General features: G+C 37.1%; 1 protein-coding gene across 9 annotated transcripts in view; it reads left to right on the plus strand.

Moving 5' to 3' along the window:
• The window catches only part of ERC2 (ELKS/RAB6-interacting/CAST family member 2), an 833,583-nt gene that overhangs the window by 411,643 nt on the left and 395,602 nt on the right, over positions 1 to 26,338 (plus strand). For all 9 annotated transcript variants that reach the window (XM_078853606.1, XM_078853612.1, XM_078853608.1 and 6 more), the window contains one exon: positions 23,928 to 24,063. In XM_078853606.1, the coding sequence (XP_078709732.1) occupies positions 23,928 to 24,063 (136 nt within the window). The remainder of the gene's footprint in view (positions 1 to 23,927; positions 24,064 to 26,338) is intronic.

Raw genomic sequence — 26,338 nt, forward strand, 5'->3', positions numbered from 1 at the left:
TGACAATTTAGAAACTTTTTTCAAAAAATGTTGAGTTGAAAAATTCATTAAAAAAGACCCTTTCCTGTGAAAAGTTTATTTCAACAAATGGACATTTTCCAAAGAAAAAACCTCTTATCAAAAAATTCCCAACCAGCTCTAGTCAACAGTAATAATAATAATAAAAAATAAGTAATAGACATTTTTACGACCCATTCCTATACTCCAAGAAAATAACACTTATTTATATCAACCAACATATCAAAATAACAGGGACTCTAGAAATAAGCATTCTGTTCTTGGTCCTTATTATTAACAACATACAATAGAAAATTTGCTTTTTTAAAAAAATATTTTCCATTACTTATCATAGCTGAAGTTGAAGAAAATACTTAGCTGGAAACTGGCTTGATGAGTTACGGTGCTTAGATGCAGAAAGAATTTTTACTGTACTTCTCCATATGATTTAGCCCCCTTTCAGATGCCTGTTTAAGACAGATGAGTTCATGGTGATTGTACTGCAGATGTCTTTTTATAACCCTCTCAGAGGAATTCTATAGCGTCTCTCTCAAAAGTTCAGTTAGAGGTGCTTTGAAATCAAATCCTTTGTAAATTCAGGTAGCTCTGCAATTACCTTACTGTACTGTATCCCTATCACATTTACATACAACTAAATTGCCTCTCATATTTTATTCTATAATTTTATGCTTGCAGTTGAAAGTAGACCTAGTTGAAACTCAGAATTTCTGTTCCAGGGGAAATGCTGACATTTTGAATTTTCCCTTTGTCTAGAATTGGAACAAAAATCATAATTTCAAAATTTCCTGTGAAATGAAATTCCCCAAAAATTATTAATGTGGGAAATATCAAAATTACCTTTTCAAAATGTTTCATTCTGATAAGGTCAAAGTGTTTTCTTTCAATTTTTTAACTTAATATAAAGTTAAAATGATAAACAAAACACTTATCAAAATGAAGCACTTTGACCTTTTCAGAGAGAAGCATTTTGATAATTTTTCATTGAAAATTTTGACAAAATTGATACATTCCTTCTAAACACTTTATTTAGTCAAATCATCATTTTCAGAAAATTTTCAACCCTTTCTAGCTGAAAGGGAGAGAGAGTGGTACCAGACCCAGGTCTTGGTTTTCTGTACTTAGCAGTGTAGATTCTGGGCTCTTAGCTGTAGAAACTTTGGTGCTTCCCGTGAAGTGTTAGATGTTCTAGGAAATCCATAAATCTTCCAAGCATAACACTTATGTTTTAATGTGGAAAAAGTTTTCTGTTTGGGCTTTCAGTAAACCATTGTTGCCTTGAGTTATTTCAATATCCTCCATTTTGCAATACACACTTTGGCTAATGAAATTTAGCTCACACTTATCTTCTCTGAAATACACTTGGCAGCTATATTTTCCTTTTTGCATTCCTGTGGAATGGCTGTTGCCATTGGAAATGAATGAAGAAGAGCTTCTTAAAAGCCTACTTCAAGTTGAAGGATCCAACTGCTTTGTGGGCTTTTGGTCCCTAGGTGATTGATTATCCCTTCCTTTAAACCTTTCTTCAAGCCTTCATCGTACTAATCATTGTCCTAGGATGTGGGGTTTTTTTATGGTCCCCTGACAGTTGTATAAACTACATCCGAGCTCTTAAACTCATCTCTTATTCATCATTTTTCTTAAGGAAGAAGTGATGCCTCAAGCTCATACAAAGTTTTTGCTACAAGTGGTCTCTTGACTTCCACATAAACTAGTCCATTTGTCTGCTAGTTTTCTTCCCCATACTACATGGCTTATTTTGGCAGCTTTGTTCCATTCACTAAGGCAGGCTTTCAGACAATATCTAGATAGAACTTCCCCCTGCCCCAGAAATCATCCAGACTGATGAGCCTATCTCAATGCAGAGGTTTCCCAGGTAGATAGTTGTGAGATATACAGATTTTTCATTCTCAGGCAAGGTTCCAGGTATCGGATGGCCTGATGTCACATTCAGATAGAGCTATGGCAGAATCTTCAGTCTGCCTTTGTAACATGTCTGTATCTGAGCATTTCAGAAAGCCTACATTTATGCTAATTCACACTTTTTACCCCCACGTTATTCTTTGTATATTGAGGCTGGGCCAGATGATCATTTTGGGAGAGATGCTGTATCTTATCTCCACAAATGAGCACTCAGCCCACTTCCAAGGGGGGGGGTTGCTGCAGATTAGGATCCAAGAGGAGGGATATGTGGGTGCAATTTTATGGAGGACAAATATTAACGAGGTTGCAGGCCTCTTAAACCTCAAGTTGTAACCTCAGACAGAAAAATGTTCAACAAATTCCTAGCCCTACAAGGATGAGCTTGTCACAAATCTTTATCTTTCTCACATCAGCCTCAAAGTTAGTCTTCTACCTTGGTAATCTGGATAAATATTGGCAATTTTGAAATCTTTGGAGAAGATGCTCATTGTTTAAAACTTCACATATAGCATTTTTTCAGTGTTTAAGCTTAGCTTTTATAAATCATTTTCCAACTAAAGCTGATTTCATTTCTTTACATATGTAGTTTGCTTTTCGTGAAATTTGAATCTCATCATTATCCTATTCTGTTTGCAGTCAACAGCATTAGTAAACTGGATGAACACTGATTTAGTTTCTTCTTTATTGTATGCATAGGATAGACAGCTTCTAGAGAAGCTGGGCTGAGTAGTAATTAAATCCAAGGATTAAAAAAATCATTAAGAAACAATTTATTTGGAAATCATTGGTTGCTTATTACTGCAACACTTGAAAAACAGTAGTTTTCTTTTTTTATTCCATCCAGATGTGAATTTGAGATGCTTACTTTGGGATAACCTTTGATGAATTTAATATTTTAATGTTGGTGTTACAGCATTTGGGTCAGCAAATATTCAATATATATTGAAAAGGTCATCTGCAGTATAAAAGTTAAAGAAAGAATATCATGCAATATTATTGCCATGCATTGAATTTTTGTGGTATTTAATGATTGGTGTGTGGAAATATCTGTCCTGTGGTTGTGGGTGTGATTCTTGTTTTGTTATATTGACCTAAAAGAGTAGTTGACCTCATTAAAGAAAACTGTTGTCCTAACTCTGCCAAATTTTGTCCCTCGAGTCTTGGTTAAGGCTACTAGAGTACAATGTGGGTTTATTGAAGGATTCCAGTGATTGCATTAAGGTTTCCAAGCTTGTATAATCATTAGTGTCAGAGCTTCACTTAGGAACTGGCTGTATTTAATTGTTCAGTTATGTTAATCAATGTATTGCTAACTGTGTTTTTTTAATTATGTTTGTTTTGCTTTGTGGTTGTTAGAATGTGGTGTCTAAATGATAACATAATGTTCTATACTGATGGCAGACTAGAGAATACAATATATTATAGAAATGATTACATTTTCAATCTGTTAAATAAAATAAGCCCTAAATACAAGAAACAGCACTTTTGAACTTTTAATGAACCAACTTAATATTTCTCATTTAGGTTACAGTACATTGCAACCACCTCCTCCATTTCTGTATATAGACAAACTGTAGGAGGGTATGTGTTCCAACAGATTTTAATATACTGAGAAATGCAAGAAATTTTCCCACCAGCCTTAGCTGTTGGTCTGCCTAATTGTTTTCTTGGGAGGTTAAAGCTCAATGAGATGAGCAAGGCAAGGTCTAAGGGGATTTTAAATTTAACTTAGTTGCCTTCTGCAGTTTTGTTAAATGTCAGTTTGATGGTTCCAAGAGCAGTGTGATATGTTGTTCAAAGATAATCACCTTGGAGAAAATGAGATAGTTATACTAATGAGCACTGAGAGAATCCTAGATATACTGTCTTTTTCAGAAAGACTGCTTAGTCTTGGTGAAAATCATAGTTGTAAATATTTACTGGGTAATTGACAGAGTGTTGTCATCTTTTTCTGTTATAGTGTGTTACTGAATAAGACTGCCTTGTAAAAATATTTAAAGATTTGATGAAAGATGCTTCACTCTTATCTGTTTGTTTATATATATATATAAATAATATTCACAATCAAAATATTTTGGTAAAAAAATAATTAAAGTCAAAAGTATGTTTCAGTGGAGTCTAATTAACATATAAAAGTCACTATTACACTTTCTTTACAAAAAACTCTGAATCTTTTAAAAAAAATCAACAAACAGAATACCTGGAGATGAACAGTTAAAAGATCCAGTCTGTTCCTCTCTGCAATATAATCCTTCATTGCTCACCATTATCCCACCCATTTGACCCTACCCACATTTTACTTTGCCTCCTACAATGTGCTAAACTATACGCAAAGGTCAAAATAACAAATTACTAGGAGATCATTAGAAATTGATCCCTGAACAAGAAAGGAGAATTTATAATCTCCTAGTAATTTATTATTTTGACATGCAAATTTTAGGGGGCAAAGTTGAATGTGAGAGGGCAGCATAACTTAGGTGGGGTGAGGATTCTCTAATTCCCTGAGTACAAAAATTTGTTTTGGGTTGAATGCACTTGGCTGTCCACTGATATGCTCGGGAAGCAGGGCCACAAGAAACTGTTCTCCGTTTCCATTCCATGCTTCCCAGCACTGGGACAGCCTTTATGCTCCCTTGTGTCGCTATTAGCACTAATCTTCCCAAAGAGGGCAGGGCCATGGTTTCTCCCAAGCATATCATGCACCATGTGACAGGACGGTGAAGCAGCCATTCTGCTCTTTCTTTCCAGGGTATACCGCAGCTGGCTGAGTCACAATGACTCCCCCATGCATCAGAGATTTACGTTTGGGGAGCAGTCAGATGGTCCCTCATTTGGCAGATGTACATTTATTTCATTTGTTCACTAAGTCACAAAATCATTCTTTTTGTGTAAAGGAAAGAAGCAGCATAGAAAATATTGTGGAGACCAAAGAGGGATAATGATACAAAGGACGTGCTAACTAGAATAGAAGAAAACTCTCTAATTATAAGCTTATGCTCAAATAAATTGGTTAGTCTCTAAGGTGCCACAAGTACTCCTTTTCTTTTTGCGAACACAGACTAACACGGCTGTTACTCGGAAACATCTCTAATTATAGATTATCGATTTGAAATATGGAGAAAGTTACTCTCAATGGCCTACTGCGATACACAAGGTTTGGTCTTTGGGTAGGTTTTCTTCTGAGGGCATATTTTAACTTAACTTGAATTAGCTAACTTAGGTTAAAATAGCAGGGAAGTTAAAGCAACTCAGATTTTAACTCAGTTTAGGTGCTTGAGTTAAAACCTCGAGTTGCTAACCCAAATTAAAATATGAGTTGCCTTCTATTTTAACCTCAGTTAGCTAACCTAAGTTAAGAACAGAGGAAGGTCTATTTAACTGGGGTCCACAATTGTAATCGTAGCTCATTTTCCAGGTATCAGGCCTCCAGAAAACAAACTTTATTTTTAATTTCTGTTGTGATTGTGGCTAAAGGTGCTGCTAAAAATAACAGCTGAACAAGCAAACTACTTCTTTACTGCCCTCTTCCCCAGCACACACACCTGATGGTCTAATGGATCTGTGACAGATGAACCCTCTGATTTAGATTTGAGTCGTTTTCATTGTAAATTAAACCATCTAAAGTGTTATTCAGTAAGAGTGGGATGAGATAAGCAACTATATTGTACTGAGCTTTCAGTGGTCACAATCCATGACGTATGTGGAGATGAAACTGGTCTGAGTCACAAATGACATTATGAAAAAAGTAGCAATGGGAATCTAGAGAATCTCAGTTCTCTGCTTTCCTCCATGCACTTCTCTCTCCAGCATGCAAATCCAGCATGTCTCCAATGCTTTAGGTGGAAGTGCTGCAGACTAAAGGACTCCACTTAGTGAGCTAATGTAATGAGTAATGTATCAAGTACCATTTTTGTTTAAACAATGACTCTGGAAAAATTCCCAGATTATACATCTGCTAAATAAATATCTAATCACAGATATTTATTTTCAAGGTGGGAGATACAAATTCTGTGACAACATTCTGCTGTACCGACTCATAATGCCAAGACATTGGTGTGCACAATGCAGTAATATTTTCTTGTAGATGTTTGTTGTGACAAAGTGATAGGGCCTCACTGAAGCACTCAGTAACCCCACACATTCATAAATCAGGCTTCAAATATTCATGAGATTTTAAAATGGTGAAATTTTAAAAATAGTAAATTTAGGGTTCTTTTTCTTTACACCTATAGGATACACTTGGGTTACATTTTCAAGCTCTTGTTTGCAATCATGACAAATTTGTGTTTTAATTGAAAGTTGAGGTTCTCATGTAATCACTAGACTGGAGGAGCTGGACATTTAAGTAGAACACCAAATAATGAGATACGTTAATCTTGAGAGTTGGCAACATTGAGTACTGTAACATACTTGCGTTCTACTGTGTCTTTGAGAGCTAGTGATGGGTGAATCAGATCATGTATAGATAACTAAAATTTTAGCCATATTTGTTGAACCAGGTATTTTCAGCCACTTTTTATGCTGTTCATTTACTTGGCCTCATTCTGTAGACACCTTCTTAAAGCAGCAGAGAGTAACTAGGAGTAATGCTCACTTAACTTAGACAGCAGACAGAATTTGAGTCTCTAGGAGAAGGAGGGAAAAAAGAATTGCCTCCCACCAAAATTTCTTCTCCCTCTCCTTGGTCTCTAAAAAGGAGGCAGAAATGGATCCCTGTGATACCTTCCTCTAAGGCTCTTAGAGATGAATAAAGAAAGATCTCTGCTATAGAAAGATATTGGGTTGGGCATGGTTAATAAGAGGGCATCCTTCCCACATGACCCCTCTTCACAGAAAGCCCTGTACTACTCCTTGCTTACCTTTAGCTGACTTCTGAAGGGAGCATCAAACTTCTACATTTTTTTCTGATCAGCAACCACAGTCAAAGTAAATGAAAACCCTTGAGCACCATCAAGAATTGGATTAGGAGGCACAGATTTTACAGTGTGGAAGAGTAAGCACTGTTTTGCTAAACTTTTTTCTCCTTAGTCTCTAAGGTGCCACAAATACTCCTGTTCTTTTTTCTCCTTTGTGCCTCACTGCATCTAAAGTGTTGAACTTAGGCTAAGCATGGTCTTTGGGATCACAGAAATTAAAACATGTTGAACTCAAAGTTGCAATGAACCAAATTCTATGGTGTTTACTCAGTTTTTACTCATTTTTTCATCATAGAAAACTCCCATTGATTTCACTGGAAATTTGCCTACCAAAAACCAAGTAAGGACCCTCAGGATTTAGTCCTATTCAATCAAGAGAGCCTTTTGCAAGGAAGGATGCTTCGTGCAAGAAGGCTCCATTCAACAACAGATGGTCAATTTGATATACTTATAGGGTGGAGCTTCCATTACCCTCACATTTTTTATGTTATTGTATCTATCTATCTGTGCTGCTTATTTACATTTGCCATCTACATTACATTAATCATTTACATTAAATTAAAGATTCCTCAATTCAAAATGAATGGAAAAAGGTAATTTTTTAAAATTGTGAGATACCTTTGAAATAGAAACTGACAGTTAATAAAAATCTGTTTACATATTTTAGTTACTGGTGCTTCTACATGAGTCACTTCCTCTTAAAACCAATAATTTGGCTATTCAAATGCTCAGGGCATGGACACATGTTATAGTGCTATAAAATGGAATAAAAGAGGTTATGCAGAGAGCTAATTATAGGGTTTGGTCTTGTTGCTAAAAGAGTAACACATATTCATAGCATACGTCATATAAAACTAGATCTGATAACCAAACTAAAGACAGAAACCACAACTCAAAAAATCCTCTGTGGGGTGTAAGGATGTAGAGATTATAAACCTCCTAAATTTAGCTTTTGGGCTTTCTTAGGCTCCATCCTAGGCTTTGCATGTTTTTAGGGTGGATTAGATTGTGACAATGGTGAACTGGCACATGGTTTGTGTGAATTGTTGATCTGTACTGATAGGTGCCCACCAAAGATGTTGGCAGTGGTGAATTTGTTCACCTTTCCTGAAAAGCTCTCTAAAGTGTGTAGAATGCTGTGTGTTTGGGGGACAATTCCTGTTTAGCTTCGGGAATTGAATCATAGCTGTTCCAGGACGGATACTATCTCCATCATTGCCTTTTGGTTTTTCAACCTCCTGATTTTGCTCCAGTGAAAAGCACTCGTTTCCTTTTGTTTTTGCGCTTAGCTGCTGCCTCTTCAATTGCTCTTATATTTGCAATAAGTTAATAATCAGAAGCTGGTAATTGCATTCTGCTTCCTTCTAACATATTTGCCATGTGAGGACCTCCCATGAAAATTACTGCTGGGGGTGCCAGTTTTGAGCTGGATTTGCAGTTGGATACAGCCCAGGTGCAGTTTGTACAACAAAACATTCCTGAGATAAAATAGTAAGAGCTCTGTTATCTAAAATTGTACACTGTGTGCTTATGATCATCACTTTGTGCCAGATTATGCCTGGGTATAGTATGGATGTGAAGATGGGGGAGGAGAACACAAGGAGCCCTTGTTCTCTCCTTCCCCTATCATGCACAAGGGCTGGGCACAATAGCACTTCTTACACTCCACAAATATTATTATCTTGACATGAGCTAAAATGTGACCCATTATAACAAACATACACAGTGGGTAAGGCAGGTACCATATTTAGGAAAGTATTCCTGGACAGTCTGATTTTTCTCATTGTTTTTACAGCATTATCTTGCTCTTGCCCATCTTATTTTGGGACTTGTGTAAGGGCCTGATCCAGATCAATTCAAGTCAGTGGGAGTCTTTACTTAATGAGGGTTGGATGTGGCCCTTACAGCGTTTGAGCTGGTATTTTTAATTTTACTAATAGAAATGTTTGCCAAATAGAAGTACAAAGTTGATTGAAATGTTTGAACTGTCATTCCCATAAGTAATGTTATTTGTCTGTTTAAAATTAGAGATCTATCTAACATTTTAAACAGAGGTCTTATCCAGACCAGAACTTCCCTGAGGATACCAAGTTTTTTTTCAAGGCCAACTGTATTGGAAATGTTGGCTGTGTCAAGGTAATTAATTCTCCATGGTTCTAATGATTCATCTTGTTTTTGCATTTAAAATATTCTTTCTCATTTTTGGTCATCATGTCAAATGGGTTAGACAATGAAAAGCAAAGCAAGAAGGGTTTAGGCATAAGGAACAGATTAAAGTACTCAAGGATGTTTTGGACATTAGGCATTCTTCAGGTTGAAGAACATAATCCTTTTTCTGGATTGCAGATGCATAGTTTTTGTTTTTAATCCTGAAAGTATATAAAATTCAAATGACAGCACAGCTAGATATTTTTACCTATTAAAATATGTGTCAGATCTTTAATAACGTGTTTTATTGTAAATCCTAATAATTTATAATCTAGGTATCCTTGATTAATTTAGTAATTTGAGTACTAGGGTTTTCTTGAAGAAAATAATGCTGCTTATTTCAACTGTGTTTTCTTTGTTATTTCAAAGATTTCAGTCTAAAGTGGGTGTGGGTTTTCTTATCATAATGATACCTATTTCCCTAGACCAATCCATCTATGGATTTTAAGCAAATAAACAATTTCCCTTCATGTTTGAGCCATGAATTCATTCAGTAACCCTCTCAACACCTCACCAAGGCATAAAGCTTATGAAAAGAGGAAAGGCTCCAGGCCTGGATTATATCCATATAGAGTTCCTACTTCACTAGGCTACTGCCGTTACTCACACGATGTTTCTTTGAGGATGTGGGGACTAGAACCTCGGTCTGCAGAATCTGGCATGGCTGATGTCCCCACAGTGCTACCAGGAGCCCATGCAGAGCCACAGCCAAGGAGCACTATAGAGAATAGGCGCCACAGGAAGTACTCTCCAAGGGACCCAGAATGATAGTACCCTGTGGCCCTCTGATTGGCCAACCATCCTATTTAACCCTGGAGGGTGCCCCACATAGTTATCTGGGCAACAAGACTTCTTTCCTTCGTCAGTGGACACTTAAATTGAGTCTGAGATGGTGGCCACAACATTACATGTGAACAATTGCTTACAATCTGTGTTGAGGATCCTCCACTCCTTTTCCAGCCAGTTGTCACTTAATTGGGAATCAAATTAGACTGCAGTCTAATGTACCAGTCCCATCTAGAGTACTGAAATAAAAAGATCACCTCCCATGCTAGTGGGAACCTTTTGGGGAGCAGAGGTAACTGTTTAATGAACCTCAGTGCTGGTGCTGGTATTCATTCCAGCACAAAATGAGGCAGCAGATGGCATACACATCTAATTGATTCAGAGCTGAACATAGTCACCTATGTCATTAGTGGTTGTTGTAGCCATTACCCTTAAAACTACAAGGAGGGCTATGACCGAAGAAAACAACCAGCTAAGTATGCCAGGCTGACAGTGACTCCAACATTTACAAATAAGCAGTGCACACTTCCTGTAAGATCTGCCTGCATCCGGAGGAAAACACATACACCTCCAGTCCCTGCTGACTTGCCATGACTGATTTGGTGACATTCTTTTATGGCAGCTGTTCATGAACTCATGTCCAGAGCTGCCAGCTCAGTGCCAATCTCAGATGAACAGTTGCATATCAGGGTCGACAGCTCTGTGCTTGTAGAGTGGCAGCAACTCTGGGGAGAGAGACAAGCATGCTGACAAATTTCAGAAGCCCTAACCTTCATCCACCTGTTTGTAACCTGGGATGCACATCCCAGATTACGCTGAACAGGCTGCTAATTGGAATGGCAAGAGTGACTGCCACAATGCAGAAATTTTCCTTAGCTCATTCCTGGCAGTGTAACTGTGGGGCAGCAATGCAGACAATCGAACATGGTGGTGGAGTGCACATGCAACTCTCAGAGGGCCGACTGCAGTCCTTTGCTACCCTGGACGAAACAGCAGTTAGATTGCTGAACAATCTAGATATATAGATTTGTGATGGCTACAAAACAACATCTTTGTTCTTCAGGTTTGTATATTCATAGTAACAGATCTTCATGTTCCAGTAATATTCCAAAATATGGACCTCATTTTGTTCCTCTTGAAGTCAATGGGAGTTTTCTCATTTGCCCATTGGCTTCAGTGGGAGCAGGACTGGACCCTACATCCTAAGAATTTTATGGAGCAAATGTATTTTTGTTTAACTAGTTAAAATATTTTTTAAAATAACATACATTATTGTTGTTAAGGTTTGATTCAATTAGAAAATCAAAATGGATTTTTTTAAAAAAAAAAACAACCACCTAAATTAAAGGAAGACATTTCCTGTTTTCTGTATATGTTTTTTATTTTTAAGGTATAAGGTCAGATCTGGACAGGCAGATATGTCCATGTGGAATCCCACAGAAGTATTTGAGCTCCATGAGATTATTCATATGCATAAAGTTATTGACATATATAGCTTTTGCAGGATTAGTCTTAAAACTTTACAGCATCTTCTATGAGGCTGATTACTTGAACCCAGTAGATATAATAAATTGTCAGGGTACAATGCAATATCCATACATTAGAGTCATTTGTTAAGGTGTAGAGTTGATAAAGGAAGAAGATATTCGTTTCTGACAGATTTTTTAAAAAATCATCATACTCTATTTTTCAAGGAATATTTCTTCAGAAAAATATTTTCAAGTAGCAAGCTCAGCAAGAGTCTTACTAAAGTACATCTTTCACTGCATGTTATCCTATCTGTTTGATTTCTTTCTAAATTAACGTGTAGAGTTTTAGGATTTTTCATCACATCTAGTTTGGGGGCATGAATAATTTAAAAATGCTTAGTAGTTTAGACTAAATTGTTACACTTATACAATTAAAAATTTGATTTATTTTGTACTAAAAACATGGTCTATCATGTTTTTGGTAAGACTGTTTCATTTTGTATTTTTATATTTTGTTCCTGTGCTAGAAACATAAAACAGAGCATTTTTAATCCTATTTCCTATTGTATATTATTCCAGACATGGAGTATTGCATGTTTTTGCATTGAAATTGGCAGTGAAAGGTAAGAGTTTCTGGTACAATGGTGAAGTTTTTTAATTGGCTCTGACTGGTAGTCCCACTGTAATGATATTTAATGTGATCAAAGTTGTTGAAATGAAGTATTCCTTAGGGGAATATTACAAACCCTGCTCTTCCTCTTGTAGCAGTATTTTTGCATGTTTGCATTTTTGGAAGTTTTTAAAAAACAACAACAACAAAACAATTTTTACTTTGCGATATCCGATAAAGGCTATTATGAGCATGAAACGTTTTTTATTTTTGGCTGACATTGCCTAGTTTTGGCTGACATTGCTTAGTTTTTGGCCAAGGCACCCAGGCCTCTAATTAAAATTGGTAACTTAGCAGTGGGTTGATTTTCTGTAAATATCAGAAGGCGAGTCATTTGAGGGTGAACTATAGCTATGCACTATTGTAAGATGAAGTCTGAAAGAGACCTATCTATATCTATCTGCTGAATGGAATTTTAAAATTCTGGACTAAAGGAGCAAAATGACCTGCTGCTTGGATAAGAGATCAGCTTTTGTAACGTTCTTTCAGAAGAACAAGAACAAAGTTTAACACAGTTAAAAATAATACCCATTTTAACATAAAGTACTTTGGTGTTTCTGTATTATTTTTATTGATCTAGGTTCTAATGTGGTCTCCATCATGGTAGTATATCAGTGCCATTCCCTACTAAAGTTTTCTGTTTAAGGTCCAAATTGTGACTATCCCTAATGTGGTTGCACAGGGAAGTAATCAGGAATAAGTACCCCTCTTACACCCCGCACTAGGGCTCCCCCAGATCTTAGGCCAAAGGATGGGGGGTGGGGAGAGTAGGAGCTGTGTGCCTGGTATATACCCTTCTTGAGCAGGTGAATGGAAGGAGTAAAGAGGAAAGTAGGCAGAGCCAAGGCTCCATTTCCTGCCCCTGTGCACTGGCCAGCAGAGAGGAGCTGGAGTGTGGGTAGGGAACATGGTATGCCTTGTAAAAAGTTGCAGAAAATTATTCCCTTTCTCCCTTTCCTTCCATGAGCAAGAGGCAACAGAGAGGAAAATTTGAGACTCTGAGGATACTGGGAGTTTCTCCCGGGGCAGCATATCTATATTCTGCCCTATTTTAAGGGTTCAGAGCAAAGGTTCAGTCTAGCCCTAAAATACCAATGAGGGGATATAATTGAAAAAAGTTTAGTATTAAAAAGCCCCACAGTCTTAGAAATTAATAACTAATACTTGGACAAATGTGTCAATTTATTCATCTTTCCTCCTTTATGCTTGTTTGAAGTCCTCCTACACGGAAATGATGCTCAACAGTTTATTTTATACCTTTAGCTCATATTCTTTGTGGTATGGTTGTTATTTGGATGCAACACATTTCTCTACTAGATAACAGAACTGGTTGCATTAAACCTATGAGGTCACATTGTCCTCACCTGTAAAGTCCCACATGCCTTTGTCCTTTCTTCTCTGCAGTTTAACATGTAACATGAAAGATTGGGTGACAATAAGATCCACTCAACTTCCCATACCCATAAAGAATACATTTCAGACTTTTCAAACATTTATTTTAAACAATAGTATTTTATTTGAACTCTTTCCAGAGAATTTTTCTATTTCTTATGCTTAATTGATTACTTTCTCCTGCCACCTACATAACAGATCATCTGTGTTACTCATTTCATAGTAGACTACAAATTTTACAAAATGTGAAAAATGGAAAGATACAAATATTCCAGTTTATGTATGTATTCATGGGGGAAAATACTTAGATAAGGTTGTTCTTTTCTTTTTCTTTTCTTTTCTTTTTTCTTTTTTTTTTTGAGGGGCATCTGCATAATGTGCTGCATTCTCCAAGACAGCTACAAATTATGTCTCCACAATTTACATAAATTTCAGTGGTGAAATGGTTTGAAAGAATTATAGGAAGTATAATATAATGAAATATGAAACTACAGATGGGGGGTTCTTGTGTATGGTGCTCTAGGAAAATTGTAAAGTTTGATGTGGAAAATACAGCAATCTATTGCATTTAAGAAATCATGTCCTGTAAACTTAACTGTGGTATGCATTAGCTGAAATAGAAAGTTTCTGTAATGTCTAAACCTTTTTTGCAGTTTATTCTAATTGACCAGGACCCTGATGTAAAGAACCCTTCCCTCTTCTGCTACTGACAGGTGTACCAGTGTAGTGTGCAAGAGCTATAATTCTAAGGGATGTTTTGGTGCCAATTCTAAATGTAAAAGAAAGGCAAAGGGTTTTTTGTGTGTGTGTGTGTGGGGGGGGGTTTGCTGGCTTTTGGGGTTTTTTTAAGTGAAACCCTATGGAAATTAAATTGGTTTTGTTGTAATGTCTTTACCTAAAAGTTAGCAATCAGTGAGAAACTCAGAATTATTAAAAAAGAAAAGGAGTACTTGTGGCACCTTAGAGACTAACCAATTTATTTGAGCATAAGCTTTCGTGAGCTACAGCTCACTTCATCGGATGCATAAAGTGGAAAATACAGTGAGGAGATTTATATACACACAGACCAGGAAAAAATGGGTGTTTATCATACACATTGTAAGGAGAGTGATAAACACCCATTTTTTCCTGGTCTGTGTGTATATAAATCTCCTCACTGTATTTTCCACTTTATGTATCCGATGAAGTGAGCTGTAGCTTATGCTGAAATAAGTTGGTTAGTCTCTAAGGTGCCACAAGTACTCCTTTTCTTTTTGCGAATACAGACTAACACGGCTGCTACTCTGAAACCAGAATTATTACACACTGCAACGGATTATAAGCAAACTTTTCTTGATTACAATGAATTGAAATGTGTTTGAATAAGAAACTTATGACCACTTTGTCTCAGTTTTCCTAATTTATATACAGTGGCCTGTATATAAGTGATATGCTAAACTTCAAGTGACTTTGACACTAAGATCAGTTGGAGTTTAAGGAATATGCATATAGTGTACTATCTGGGTACCACTTACCCGCTACTGATGGTTGAAATAGTTCTTACAATTAATCTCTACTAACTTTCTCCCACAAAGTTAGTTCCTTAGTTTCTTAAGCTTTCTATAATACTACTGCATTGTTAGAAGCTACAGTGACTGACTGGATTCACTGACTATTGCTAAGCCTGGGAAGCCAACCAGTAACCCTTTATCGTACTGGCCTGTATCACTCCTCTGCATATCATACAAATTCACAGAGAGACTATTACCAGCAAGGATTATATGCTTCTTGTAGAATTAATGTTATTGAATGAACAAGCCATGTCTGTTTAGGCTGCTGCTGTAGTGATCAAGTATTAGATTTAACATCACACACTGAAGCAGGATTCCAGGAAAAACTCAAGACGGGGGCAACTTTCATAGACTTATATGGTGTCTACAGAACTGTATGGAGGGATGGCAAGCAAAAGCCAGCAAAATTATCCTATGAAATGCATCGATAAAATTATTCCACAAAGTTTTGACCAAGTGTAGGTTTTGCATTCTCCTTGGTGACCAGGTCAGCAGGCCATGCACTCTCAGCGATGGCCCACAACAGGGATCAGTTCTAGCACCAGTCCTGTTCGTTATATACATCAGTGACCTTCCCCAAACATCATCATGGAAATTTGTCTATGCTAATAATATTCCTCTGACTACACAGGCAATGGATTTACCCACAACAGAACAAATTCTAACCAGGGCTCTTAAAACCATGGAAGAATATTTCATGCATTGGCAGTTAAAACCACACCCCATGAAGACTAATGTGTTAGCATTTCATCTAAAAGATTGAAAGGCTAGAAAGGAACTGCACAGGGACTTTTGTGGGATGAGTCTTGGTGTGTGACATTAGACTGAAGCTTCATATGCCACCAGCACCTGAAAATTATCCATGACAGAATAAAGATGCATATAAATCTCATCCAGAAACTGGCAGGAATACTGGCATGCAAAACTTCTAGAGACCTCTTCGCTGGCCCCTGACTGCTCCACTATAGAATACTGCTCCCCCATCTGAACACATACATCACTTGTTAATCTTCAACGTAATACACTCATGCAGATCATTACGGGCACAGTAAAATCAATACCACACCACAACTGTGGCACACATCTATCCATCCCAAATTTGTTGTGACATGAGAATCCTTTGGGAGTGCCATTGTATTCGAGGGAATGAGGATCTTCCAGTACATGAAATAATATACTAAATAATATACTGAGATTTCCAATCCAAAAGACCCTTTTGGCTTGCAATGCAAGAGCTCAAAGACTTGAGCTCCTGCCAAAGGTCAGCGGTGAGCAAGGTGGAAGGACACTAACGTCCACAACAAGGACCCAACCAAAGAACCAAATGGCTTTTCACTTCCACTTTGAATCACATCCACGCACCTCAGGTATGGCACCACATCCACACAGGGCAGATGTGCTGACCTCCTCCATAAATGGGGACTGAGGGTTTGTCTATGCAAACATTTAGTTCATGGCAAGCTGAAGTGTGAATCTACCCCACACGAGCCTGCCATGCTCCATCTGCTGCCACCTGACACTCATTAATAGTTTGTTAATGTGCTTAAATCTAGGCCCTTTGAAACAGGATTAGAGCTTGTTATCATTTGCCATTCTGTGTTGCACACTACAGGAAAGAAGCTGGCATAGGGAGTAATGGAGGGGGAAGGTGATGACAAGAAGCATGTAGTTCAGTCAGAAAAGACAAACCCCTTTATAGGGGCCAAATGTAAATTAGTTTATCATTTACTCTGCACTATGTTTGAAAACCATTTTTCATTGGAAGGGTGCACCATAACATCCAATCATACTAAATTGAATAATACACTGCTTACATTCAGTTGAACACCACATCAGACTGTTAGGCCAGAAAGAGACATTTCACAGTGTGCGCGCCCTTTTTCCATGCAGAAATGGTTATATACTTAAGATCTTCCCTACATGAACCCATGTAATTGAGTTGTTTTCATTTGGATTTGCACAATACTTCTAACATATGGACTGGCATACGATTATAAAAATAGAAGTGACTTCATCCAGATGCTGAGAGTATTTTAATAAATGATACAGAACTGTGGGTTTAAACCCATTTTGTTGTTTATATCTAAGAATCAGCTTCAAACTGATAAAAACTTTGTGTATTTCCCCTCACCCCCCACCTCCAATAATCTGGCAGTACAACCTGGATGGAAATATCTCTGCTATTTCTTAGCTCTATGTTGCCTAACTGTTACTGATTATTTGTTGGCACATACTGTTGTGTATTTCATAGCATCAACCTTTCCTTACATGTAACAGTGTGATAAAAGACCGTGTTTAAACTAAATTACTAAATCTATTGTAGTGGACCTGATGACCCAGTGGTGGTGGTTCTCACCATCGTCTGGTGTATTTCTTGCTCTTCAGTTCCAAATCAAATTGAATTGACTTAAATATGATTCTGCATCTTCGGCAGGAGGCAGCTGTGGCACGATATTGGTGGCCTCTTGCGGCTGGGAAGAAAGTGTTTCTCTGTTCGGAACCTTTACTCCTGTCAAATTGCAAGGACATGTCTAAAGGAGAGAGTGTCTATAATAATGCATCTGGGAGCTAGTCAGGGGTGCTCGAATAATTTGTATATGGGGGTGCTGACAGCCATTGAACCAAACTGTAAACCCTGATGGAAACCACTTCAAGCCAGCACCCCTAGTTCCAGCACCTATGGAGCTGGGTTTATGCTGTCCGAGAGGAGTGTTCCTCATCTGGATATGAGATAAGATTCCCCCCTCTCAAAAAATTTACTCTACGTCTCTAATGATGATACAAACAAAAGCCTCGAGCTCTCCAGTGCCCCAAAATCTCAGCTCCTGATTATTTGTCTCAGCCTGGGGGATTTCAGTTTATCATACTCCAGTTACTGGTTTGTGTAACTCAAAATGTGATTGAATTAACCAAAGGGTGATTTAAGCGGGAAACTTTTTGATTGTGTTGCTTAACTGAGCTGAGAAAATAAATTGCTGCGAAGAGGGTTGTGCTTTTTAATATATACAACAACATGGAATGTTGGCAAGCATACGCTTTTCTTGCAAATTCTATTTTCTGGTCTTAGAAGTTGAGTATAAAAGACACAGGTAGTTAATGGGCCTCGAGTCAGGTTACCTTATCTGTGTGTCTTCGTTAATCATCTAACTCCAACAATATAGCACAAGTTTAGTACTACTGTATAGTGCATCTGTCATTCCAAATTTTTTAGTTTTTTGGCTTTATCTTTGACTTTTTGTTTGTTTGTCTGCTGTTTTTATCCTTATAGTTCTGTTTTATCTTTATTTATTTTTCATTAATGGATACCATCCTGTCTTCGTCTTGAACTGTTTTCTGTATGCATATATCTTTGATTTCTTAAATCTGTTTTGAAAATTACAGGAAGATGAACTAAATTCATAGTTAATTCTTAACACATTTAAGATAAGAAATAAACCAAATAGAGAAAACATACATGTTGTAGTACTGAAGCAAGCTACATCGAATCTACCAGTTTGCTAAAAAAGTGTTCACATTGGAGCTGAAGGTTTCAGAAAAGGAAATGAATAGGGAAATTGCACAGCACTCTTGTTGCTTTTAGTTCACTGAGTGCCTTGTTTTATTTCAGAGCTCTGTTCCCCATTTTGGTAAATATCACTGTTGTTAAGTTTGAAGCTGTTAAGCTCTCACCTTCCATTCTGAAGCTCCCTTGGTGAAAACCTAACATTCCTGTACCATTACTTCATCTGTATCAAGTTCTCTGATACCCTGGATAGCAATTTTGTTGGCTATCCTATAAAAGTGAAGGGTATTGAACTTCCCAATAACTGGCCTAAATTGAGCAGCATTTAGGTCATGATAGCTTCCGTTTCTATTTAATGCAATAAGTTACTCTTCCAACTGAGAGAGAGAGAGGCTGGAGGCTGGAAACATTGCAAAGCTGACTGAATGGTCGTAAAATATATTAATACAACTCCACAGACAGTTTCATCAACAACAGCAATAGTTTGTGCAGCGCAAAAAAAAAAAAAAAAAAAAAAGCTTTATTCTCCTGCAAGCATTGGTGAAAGCAGGGTCTTTGTCACAGATCATTTCTCCATCCACTGAAAAGATAAAGAAAACTAACAGCACAAACACAGAGTTCTTTCTTTCTCGATTAATCTCTAAAAATAAAAGTTCTCTTGTTTTTATTATTTTGCTTCCTAGATATTATCATGAAAACCCTTTGATAAAAGCGATTGTGTTGGAAATAATTATATAGAAGGACTTAAATCACTGAAAGTTCAAATACCAACCCATGTGTTTAGCTTTAGGGGAATTTCAGTTAGTTAAAAATGGTCACGAAACAGATGAAAATACTGTATTCTAGGAGGCCGATTATCCACTTGTTAGTAAGCAAATTTACATGTGCATATCTGTGTATGATATTTTGGTACATGCACATCTGCATTTTAAATTGAAAGATTCTAAGGTCTGTGCACCAGATCTTTCTGTAGGATTGCAGCTTTATTTGAAATGTACTTACTGGTGCAGGAAATGAGTCTTTGTCTCATTAAATAAGGTGCATGCTCAGCCAAATTGTGAGCTAGATTATAACCTTATGATCTGGCCTCACTAAAGGGTGATGCACAGTCCAGTGCCCCAGAAGCAGACCAGAGAATTAATCGGGAATCAGAGTCTCGATCCTCCCCTGCTCGCTCCTTATTCTGGAGAGAAGTTATTTTAGCTCTTTTTATAGAGCAGCTTCTTCCCCTATTGTGTCCCAGCTAACTTTTCTGGATGGCTAGTGGCAGGTGGGGAGAGGGCAGAGGAGGGGGAAGGGTCCTACTCCTCCACCCCTTCCTCACCACTTGCTCACAGCAAGGAGTGTCAGGCAAATAGCTCTTGTTCTCTCTCTCTCTCTCTCTCTCCACTGCAGCTGGAATCACAATCTCACCTGTTATGAGTGGGAGGTAGGAGGGGGCCTTTTACCCTATTCCTTATCTGGAGAGCAGAGTAAGGGTTGTGTCAATCTTGCCCACTGAGGGTGACCTCACTTTTTGAGTAGTCCTGCTAATGTGAGTAGCACCACTGAGTGAAAGTAGAGTGGCAGAATCTGGCTCTTAGTGAGAAAGGATTATACAGAAGCTAGTCCTCACTGCAATTAAAAACACGCAACTGGCTCATGCCAGCTGTCTCAGGCTTGCAGGGCCCAGGCTAAAAGGCTGTTTAATTGTGATATAGACATTTGGGCTCAGGCTGCAGCCCAAGCTTTGCGAACCTTCTACTTTCCAGGGTCCAGGGTCCCAGGTCCCAAGCTCCATCCACAGTTAAACACCCCCTTAGGCTGAGCTCTATGAGCCTGAGTCAATTGGCATGGATTTTAACTGCAGTGTAGACACGCCAGATGAGGTCTCAATCCAGCAAAGAGTGTGATTAGTCTGATTAATGTCATTGGGATTAATGTGCTCAAAGTTGCATACCTGCTTAAGCACTTCGTTGAATAGGGACCGGAGTGTACAAGAGAGAGCATTCCAGAGACTTCTAGCAATATAGTTTAAGATTATATTTCTTTTTTCTTTAAAAAATAAACAAATATACAAAATAACCACAATCTAGCAGAGTCTCTCAAAATCTTTCTCAAGAAATGGTTAGCTGTGCATTTTAAGTACCCAGTAGTCAAGGAATGTCAGTGGGGTTTCCACTTGCAACCTTAGCTCTATTTTGTATATGCATATTAGGATGCAATCTTTACTGTGAGCTCTGAGATTACGAATGCTATGCACATATATTGACCTTTACTGCTAAACATCCACCACCCATTTGGCTGGTTATATGTTGCCTCTTATCATAACCCTATACAGCAAGCTGTCCAGAGCATGGATCGTCTTTGATTTGTTTGTATTGTGCCTAGTTCAGTTGGGCCCTAATCCCTGATTGGGGGATGTTGGCACTACTGCAATGCAAATAATAATAATCACATGATCAAAAACTCTTTCTTAAATAATACGTTATAACTTTCATACATATTTTTCTACAGCCTTTGTAAAGTGCCTCTTTCACACAGTGAATGAGGCAGAGCTCTGCATATCAGCTTTGCATACTTACTTTTATATGAAGTTCATCAGTTCTCTTATTGCCATATGCTATGTAGTAGTCAGTAACAGAAGGTGCTACATTGTCTAAAATTCTAGAAACATTTGTATGTTGTATTGTATAATCTGAGAAACAGCATGTGATGCTGTAATATTGCCACCTAACTTCCCATCTTCCCTCCATCTCATGCATGATCAGGACATGTAGGTGAATGAAGGCAGATACAGGGATGGATTTAAGTGGCAGGCTGTAATTTTATTAACTTAACACTGGGGAGGTGTGCTGTATGTCCCACATCTCTCATGTACCAGGCACTGAAGTGATTTCAGTGCAGGGGTTATAGGACTCCCACCATATGACCCATAACTTAGAGTAGACCATTCTCAGTCTAATTCTAGAATTCAGCTCACTTCAAATCCTCTCACCCTCCCTCCTGCAAAGGGGTAGAAGGAAGGTACAAAAGGAGTCTGTGAAGACTTCAGGCTCTCTCTTTCCACAGACACAAGGTCTACCAGTGAAACCCAGGTCTCTGTTATCTTCAGAAGCTGGCCCTTTCGGCTTTTGGCGGCACTGGATACCAGTCTCTCCACTCTGCACTCTAACCAAAACCAATCACCAAGGAACAAACTATTATATGTTGGCATCCATCATTACACGGAAAGGGAGAAACCCTGAGTAATTGAAGATTTGTAACGGATAAAGTTCCAGTTTCTTACTCTGCCATCTTAACTTCTAATTGATGTAATATAGAGCATTTATACAGTCTCACACTGGTAATATATCTAAAAAATACATTGTGTGAAAGAACATTGCATTACCAAGGATTTATCGGGAGGTCTTCCCCAGTGCTGGAAGGGAAAAAAGGGAACATGTCAAAAAAGGAAGGAAATCAATATCATGCTCTGAGTCCTGTTTCAGTCATTGTTAGTTTCTTGTACATCCCTGCCCTTGCCTTCAACAGTATTTAAGAGATAGTCATGTAATCTGGTTGCTGCTGCTTGACCCAGAATATATGAGATTGCCCAACAAAAGTGACCTTGGGCATGATTTTCCATTGCCCTGCACCTTGTGTAGTCCCTTATGCCAGTGCAAAGTAAAAGTAAAATGCTGTCAAATCATGATGTTAGCCTTTTACACTCATTTTTCACTGTTGCAAATGACTAGGTAAGGTGCTGAGAGCAACAAAGAATCAGGCCCTTTTTAGTTTTGCTTGGTGGAAAAATAGAGGTTTCAGCTCCCTTGTCTACCAGATTTATTTTCAGAATAGCAAAGCCCTTCTTCAACCTGTGTGGCTGGACTGAGATCTGGGGAAAATTCATTTAATTTTATAGTACTTGCAATAATTAGAGTTCTATATCTCTGATCAGACAGCATTGTTCCCTGAAACTTTTTAAGGCTTTTCCTAGTAGAAATACATTAGGCTATTTTCAAGTAGTGTTGGTTTTTAATTTAACTGCTTTTATAAATTCTTACTCTTACATAGTTACTGGTGATTTTTCCATTAATAATAATAGACTATCTGTTGTATAATGGTGCTGTACCTACAAATTTGTTCTATGCCATTCTTTTCTAATTTTTTTTAAAAAAAAGCATAATGACACTGCTGTTTCCTTAAGATTCACCGGAAAGTTTGTAGTGTAAATAATAAATGGCAGGACCCATTGTGGGAAGTAAGTGGCACTGTCAGTAGAAAACAATTAAAATTATAAAACATGGCCCAATTGTTGCAGCATCCTAATATCTGTGCAGCAAATGTACATTGTAACTAGACCTTTTCTTAAAGTGTCCACTGCAGAAGCAACTGGGGAATTTCCTTATAGACACTGGAAAATATCCCCTTCATTTGGCAAAAAAGGATTAGCCTGTAGATCTGATTAGGAATTTGCACATGACTTTATTATTATATAGATAAAAAGAAGCAAATTCCTCAGAATCAAAAGAAAGTCAAAGAAAATAATATCTAGGAACCCAAGCAGGTAGAAAACACAGCTCTAAGAATTTTTTCAGAGTTTGACATGACAGTTGCTGACGATGTAGGATAAATGGCAAAAAAGTGTTTTACCCCATTATCTAGGGAAATATTCTAAGTACAAGAAGCAGGAGAATTCTGAATATTTTAATAAATAGGATTCCTAGTGAAATATGAGTCAACTTTGAAACAATTGAATAATATAATTTTTAGCTTAAGTTGAGCTCAGTCTTAACAAAATGTTTAATTCTGAGAAAATATTTCTAATTTCATGAAATGCTAGCCAGGAATGATTTATTTACTTAATTCCTTTGTAGAAATCAGAATTATGTCATTTAAAAACATAAGGCTCCTCTGGTTTTTATCTTTTTCCCCCAAAAGCCATCCATAAATGAACTGTAAAAATATGAATGTGCAGCATACTTCAGCAAACAGCACAGCTGGAACATTCAGTATACTTTACCTATTATTTCCCTGTATCTTAATAATTAAATATTACTGCAAGGTCCAATCCTGTAATCCTTATTCAGGCAAAACTGTCTGAGAAGTCAGTGCCTGTGTGAAGACTGCAGGATCTGGTCCGTTGTCAGAAACTATTCTTTTTGAAGCAGGCAGCTTCATAACAAACACATTCAGCCAAACATACAACAAACTCTTCAAAAAAAATTCTCTACTATGTCATGTATGACAGCAATATCATGAGATTATACATCTATTTTAGCATAAAGAGTGTTTGGAATATGTCTTGTGAGAAGGTTTCAAAGATGAAAATAATCTGTGGGCCAGAATATTTGTTTTATCATTGGAAATTTCATTTCATCTAGACCATTTTGATATATCATTTTAAAAACAGGATAAAATGTTATGTTTTAAACGTGACGTCTGGTGATAAATCATGTTCACAAGTTTAAATTGGAGCAAGAGATACGTGATTGTAGCCATCAGAATTAACGGACATATGCATACAATTCTTAGACACACGAAAGATCAAAACAAGAAAGTGGCCAATCTGAAGCACAATCAACAAATGGAAAAAAAGAAGAATGCGCAGTTGCTGGAAGAAGTTCGTAGGCGAGAAGACAATATGACAGACAACTCTCAGCACTTGCAGGTGAGCCGATTTCTTAATTCATAATTGTATACTGGTTTACTAATTACACTTTAAAATTGCCAGAAAAAGTATTTTTCCAATTTATGTGTTGTTTCAAAGATGCATAATGGGTCTGAACCTGCAACACAGTGATCACTCAACTCCCATCAGAGGAGGCATTCATAACCTCACAAGATTAGGTCCAATATGTGCTAGAAGGGGATCTTCCATGCAATGCAGAATAAGAAGACTCTGAATGAGAATTTGCTAAATACATTAAGTATTAATCATAGATATGAAATGCTGACAACTTGATTTGAATTGAGAATTTTAAATCTGTATAGTATAGCCATACAATTCTCTCTTACATTTATTTCACTTGCACTCCTTGGAGCAAATTCTGCACCCATTTATACCTATGTGACCCGACTTATGTATGAGTAATTTGAAGGAATGCTGAGTGGAATCTATTGGTCTTCTCTTCAGTGTAACATCATTTTCCCTTAGTGTAAAGGAAAGAAGGATATTCCATTTCCATTTCCTGACTTATCTCAAAATGAAAGGAATGTGAACGTATTTTTTTGTTTTGTGTGTTTTTCCCTGTAAAATAATTATAGGTTAAGCATTATATTATTCTTACACACACACACACACACACACACACACACACATATATATATATATATATATATATATATAAAAACATTCAAAGATTTAAAAACAAGTATCACAAGGAAAAAGCAGAGCCTTCATGAACCAACAGATCCTCATTTTTAAAGACAGGTTTTTACCTTGGTTTCAGAAGAGTTTATACAGTTAATGGATCATCAAAATTCAGAGAGAAAGATTCTGCAAGATAATCAGCTGATACAATTCAATAATACAATGGGTACAGACGAAGTAATATTGTAGCAGAGACTAACACATCATTTTGATACCTGCATTCAGTTATTATTTAGCCTTCTCTGACAATTGACTAAAAATAACCTCTGATCAAAAGTATCTAATATTACAAAATTCTGTGAACCACATGGGGATACCTGGAATCAGTGTGTATAGGTAAAGTTTAAGTTACAGTACTCCAGGTGCTTGTTTGCTTGATCTGGTGGTATAGTGGCTCCCTGAATGGTTTCTAATAGATGAAATTTGGCCTGCATGTGCTATGTTCTGTATTGTGTTTCCAAGTATGTCTGTGTGCAATATGGAGAATTTAACACCACTATTTGCTACCTAGTGTAGGCTCTACAACTGCTAGATATGTCAGAATCAGATATAGGAGATTATATATCATCCAAGTTCTTGGAAATTTTATAAATTGCAGTGTTGTATACTGCACTGTACTATACTATCTGGGGTTTTAAAAAAAGAAATCATGAAGTTTATGTAGGTTTACCATGGACCATGTAATTTATAAGGATAAAATTAGATTTCTATAGTACAGAATTACCATTTAGAACACTGAATTAGTTTTTATAAATTAATTTATCCCAGTAAACAGAATCTGATTTAATAGCCTGAGAGCGCTTTATTTTTGCCATTGATAATTCAGAAGGCTGTTGTGGTGGAAACATTCACTAAAAGATAGTTTCAGAACTCTCTTTCTAAGTCTTTGATGTGGTACCCTCAGAGAAAACCATGTGGAGCTTTCATATCTCTCTCATTTTATCTTCTTATATATAATTATAATGTGCCCATCAAATAGTACCAGAGTGATACCTTGGCTGAATTTTCAAAGAATAAGCTGCGCCTCGGATATATCCCTCTTCTGCAACTCAGTTGCTATCAAACATTTGCCAGTAATTAATTATGAAAATGTTAAATAATTAAGAACAATTATTTTAATATTAATATTCTTTATATTCATTACATTAATTTTTCATTTAAAATGTATATTTTAGAAGTCTACATGAGGCAGAAATAAATGTCCGCTATAATGTGTTTAATTCCTGTATAACAGAATAAACTTACCTTGAGAAGGAATGCACCATATGTGGTTATCTTTATCTGGAAATTAAAAGATGTGGTGTTTCCGTCCTGGGTGTGTTTACAACTTTTGGATACTTGTTTCTGTAAACAACAATATACCCAGTAATAGTATATGTGGCATATTGTAGGTAAAAAGAGAGGGAAGTCTGATACAATTGTTCAGAAAAACTGAATGACCTCTTCCTAAATGGAAAGTGCTTTAACTTTCTCTAACATGAGGGCCTTATTCACATGGGACTGTGACCCACAGGTTAAAGAGGCATTAAAAGATCTGACAAAACAAAAAAAGAGGTTAATCTCTCTCAGACCC

The sequence above is a fragment of the Lepidochelys kempii genome, chromosome 7, assembly GCF_965140285.1.
Source record: "Lepidochelys kempii isolate rLepKem1 chromosome 7, rLepKem1.hap1, whole genome shotgun sequence".
In the NCBI taxonomy this organism is placed as follows: Eukaryota; Metazoa; Chordata; order Testudines; family Cheloniidae; genus Lepidochelys; species Lepidochelys kempii.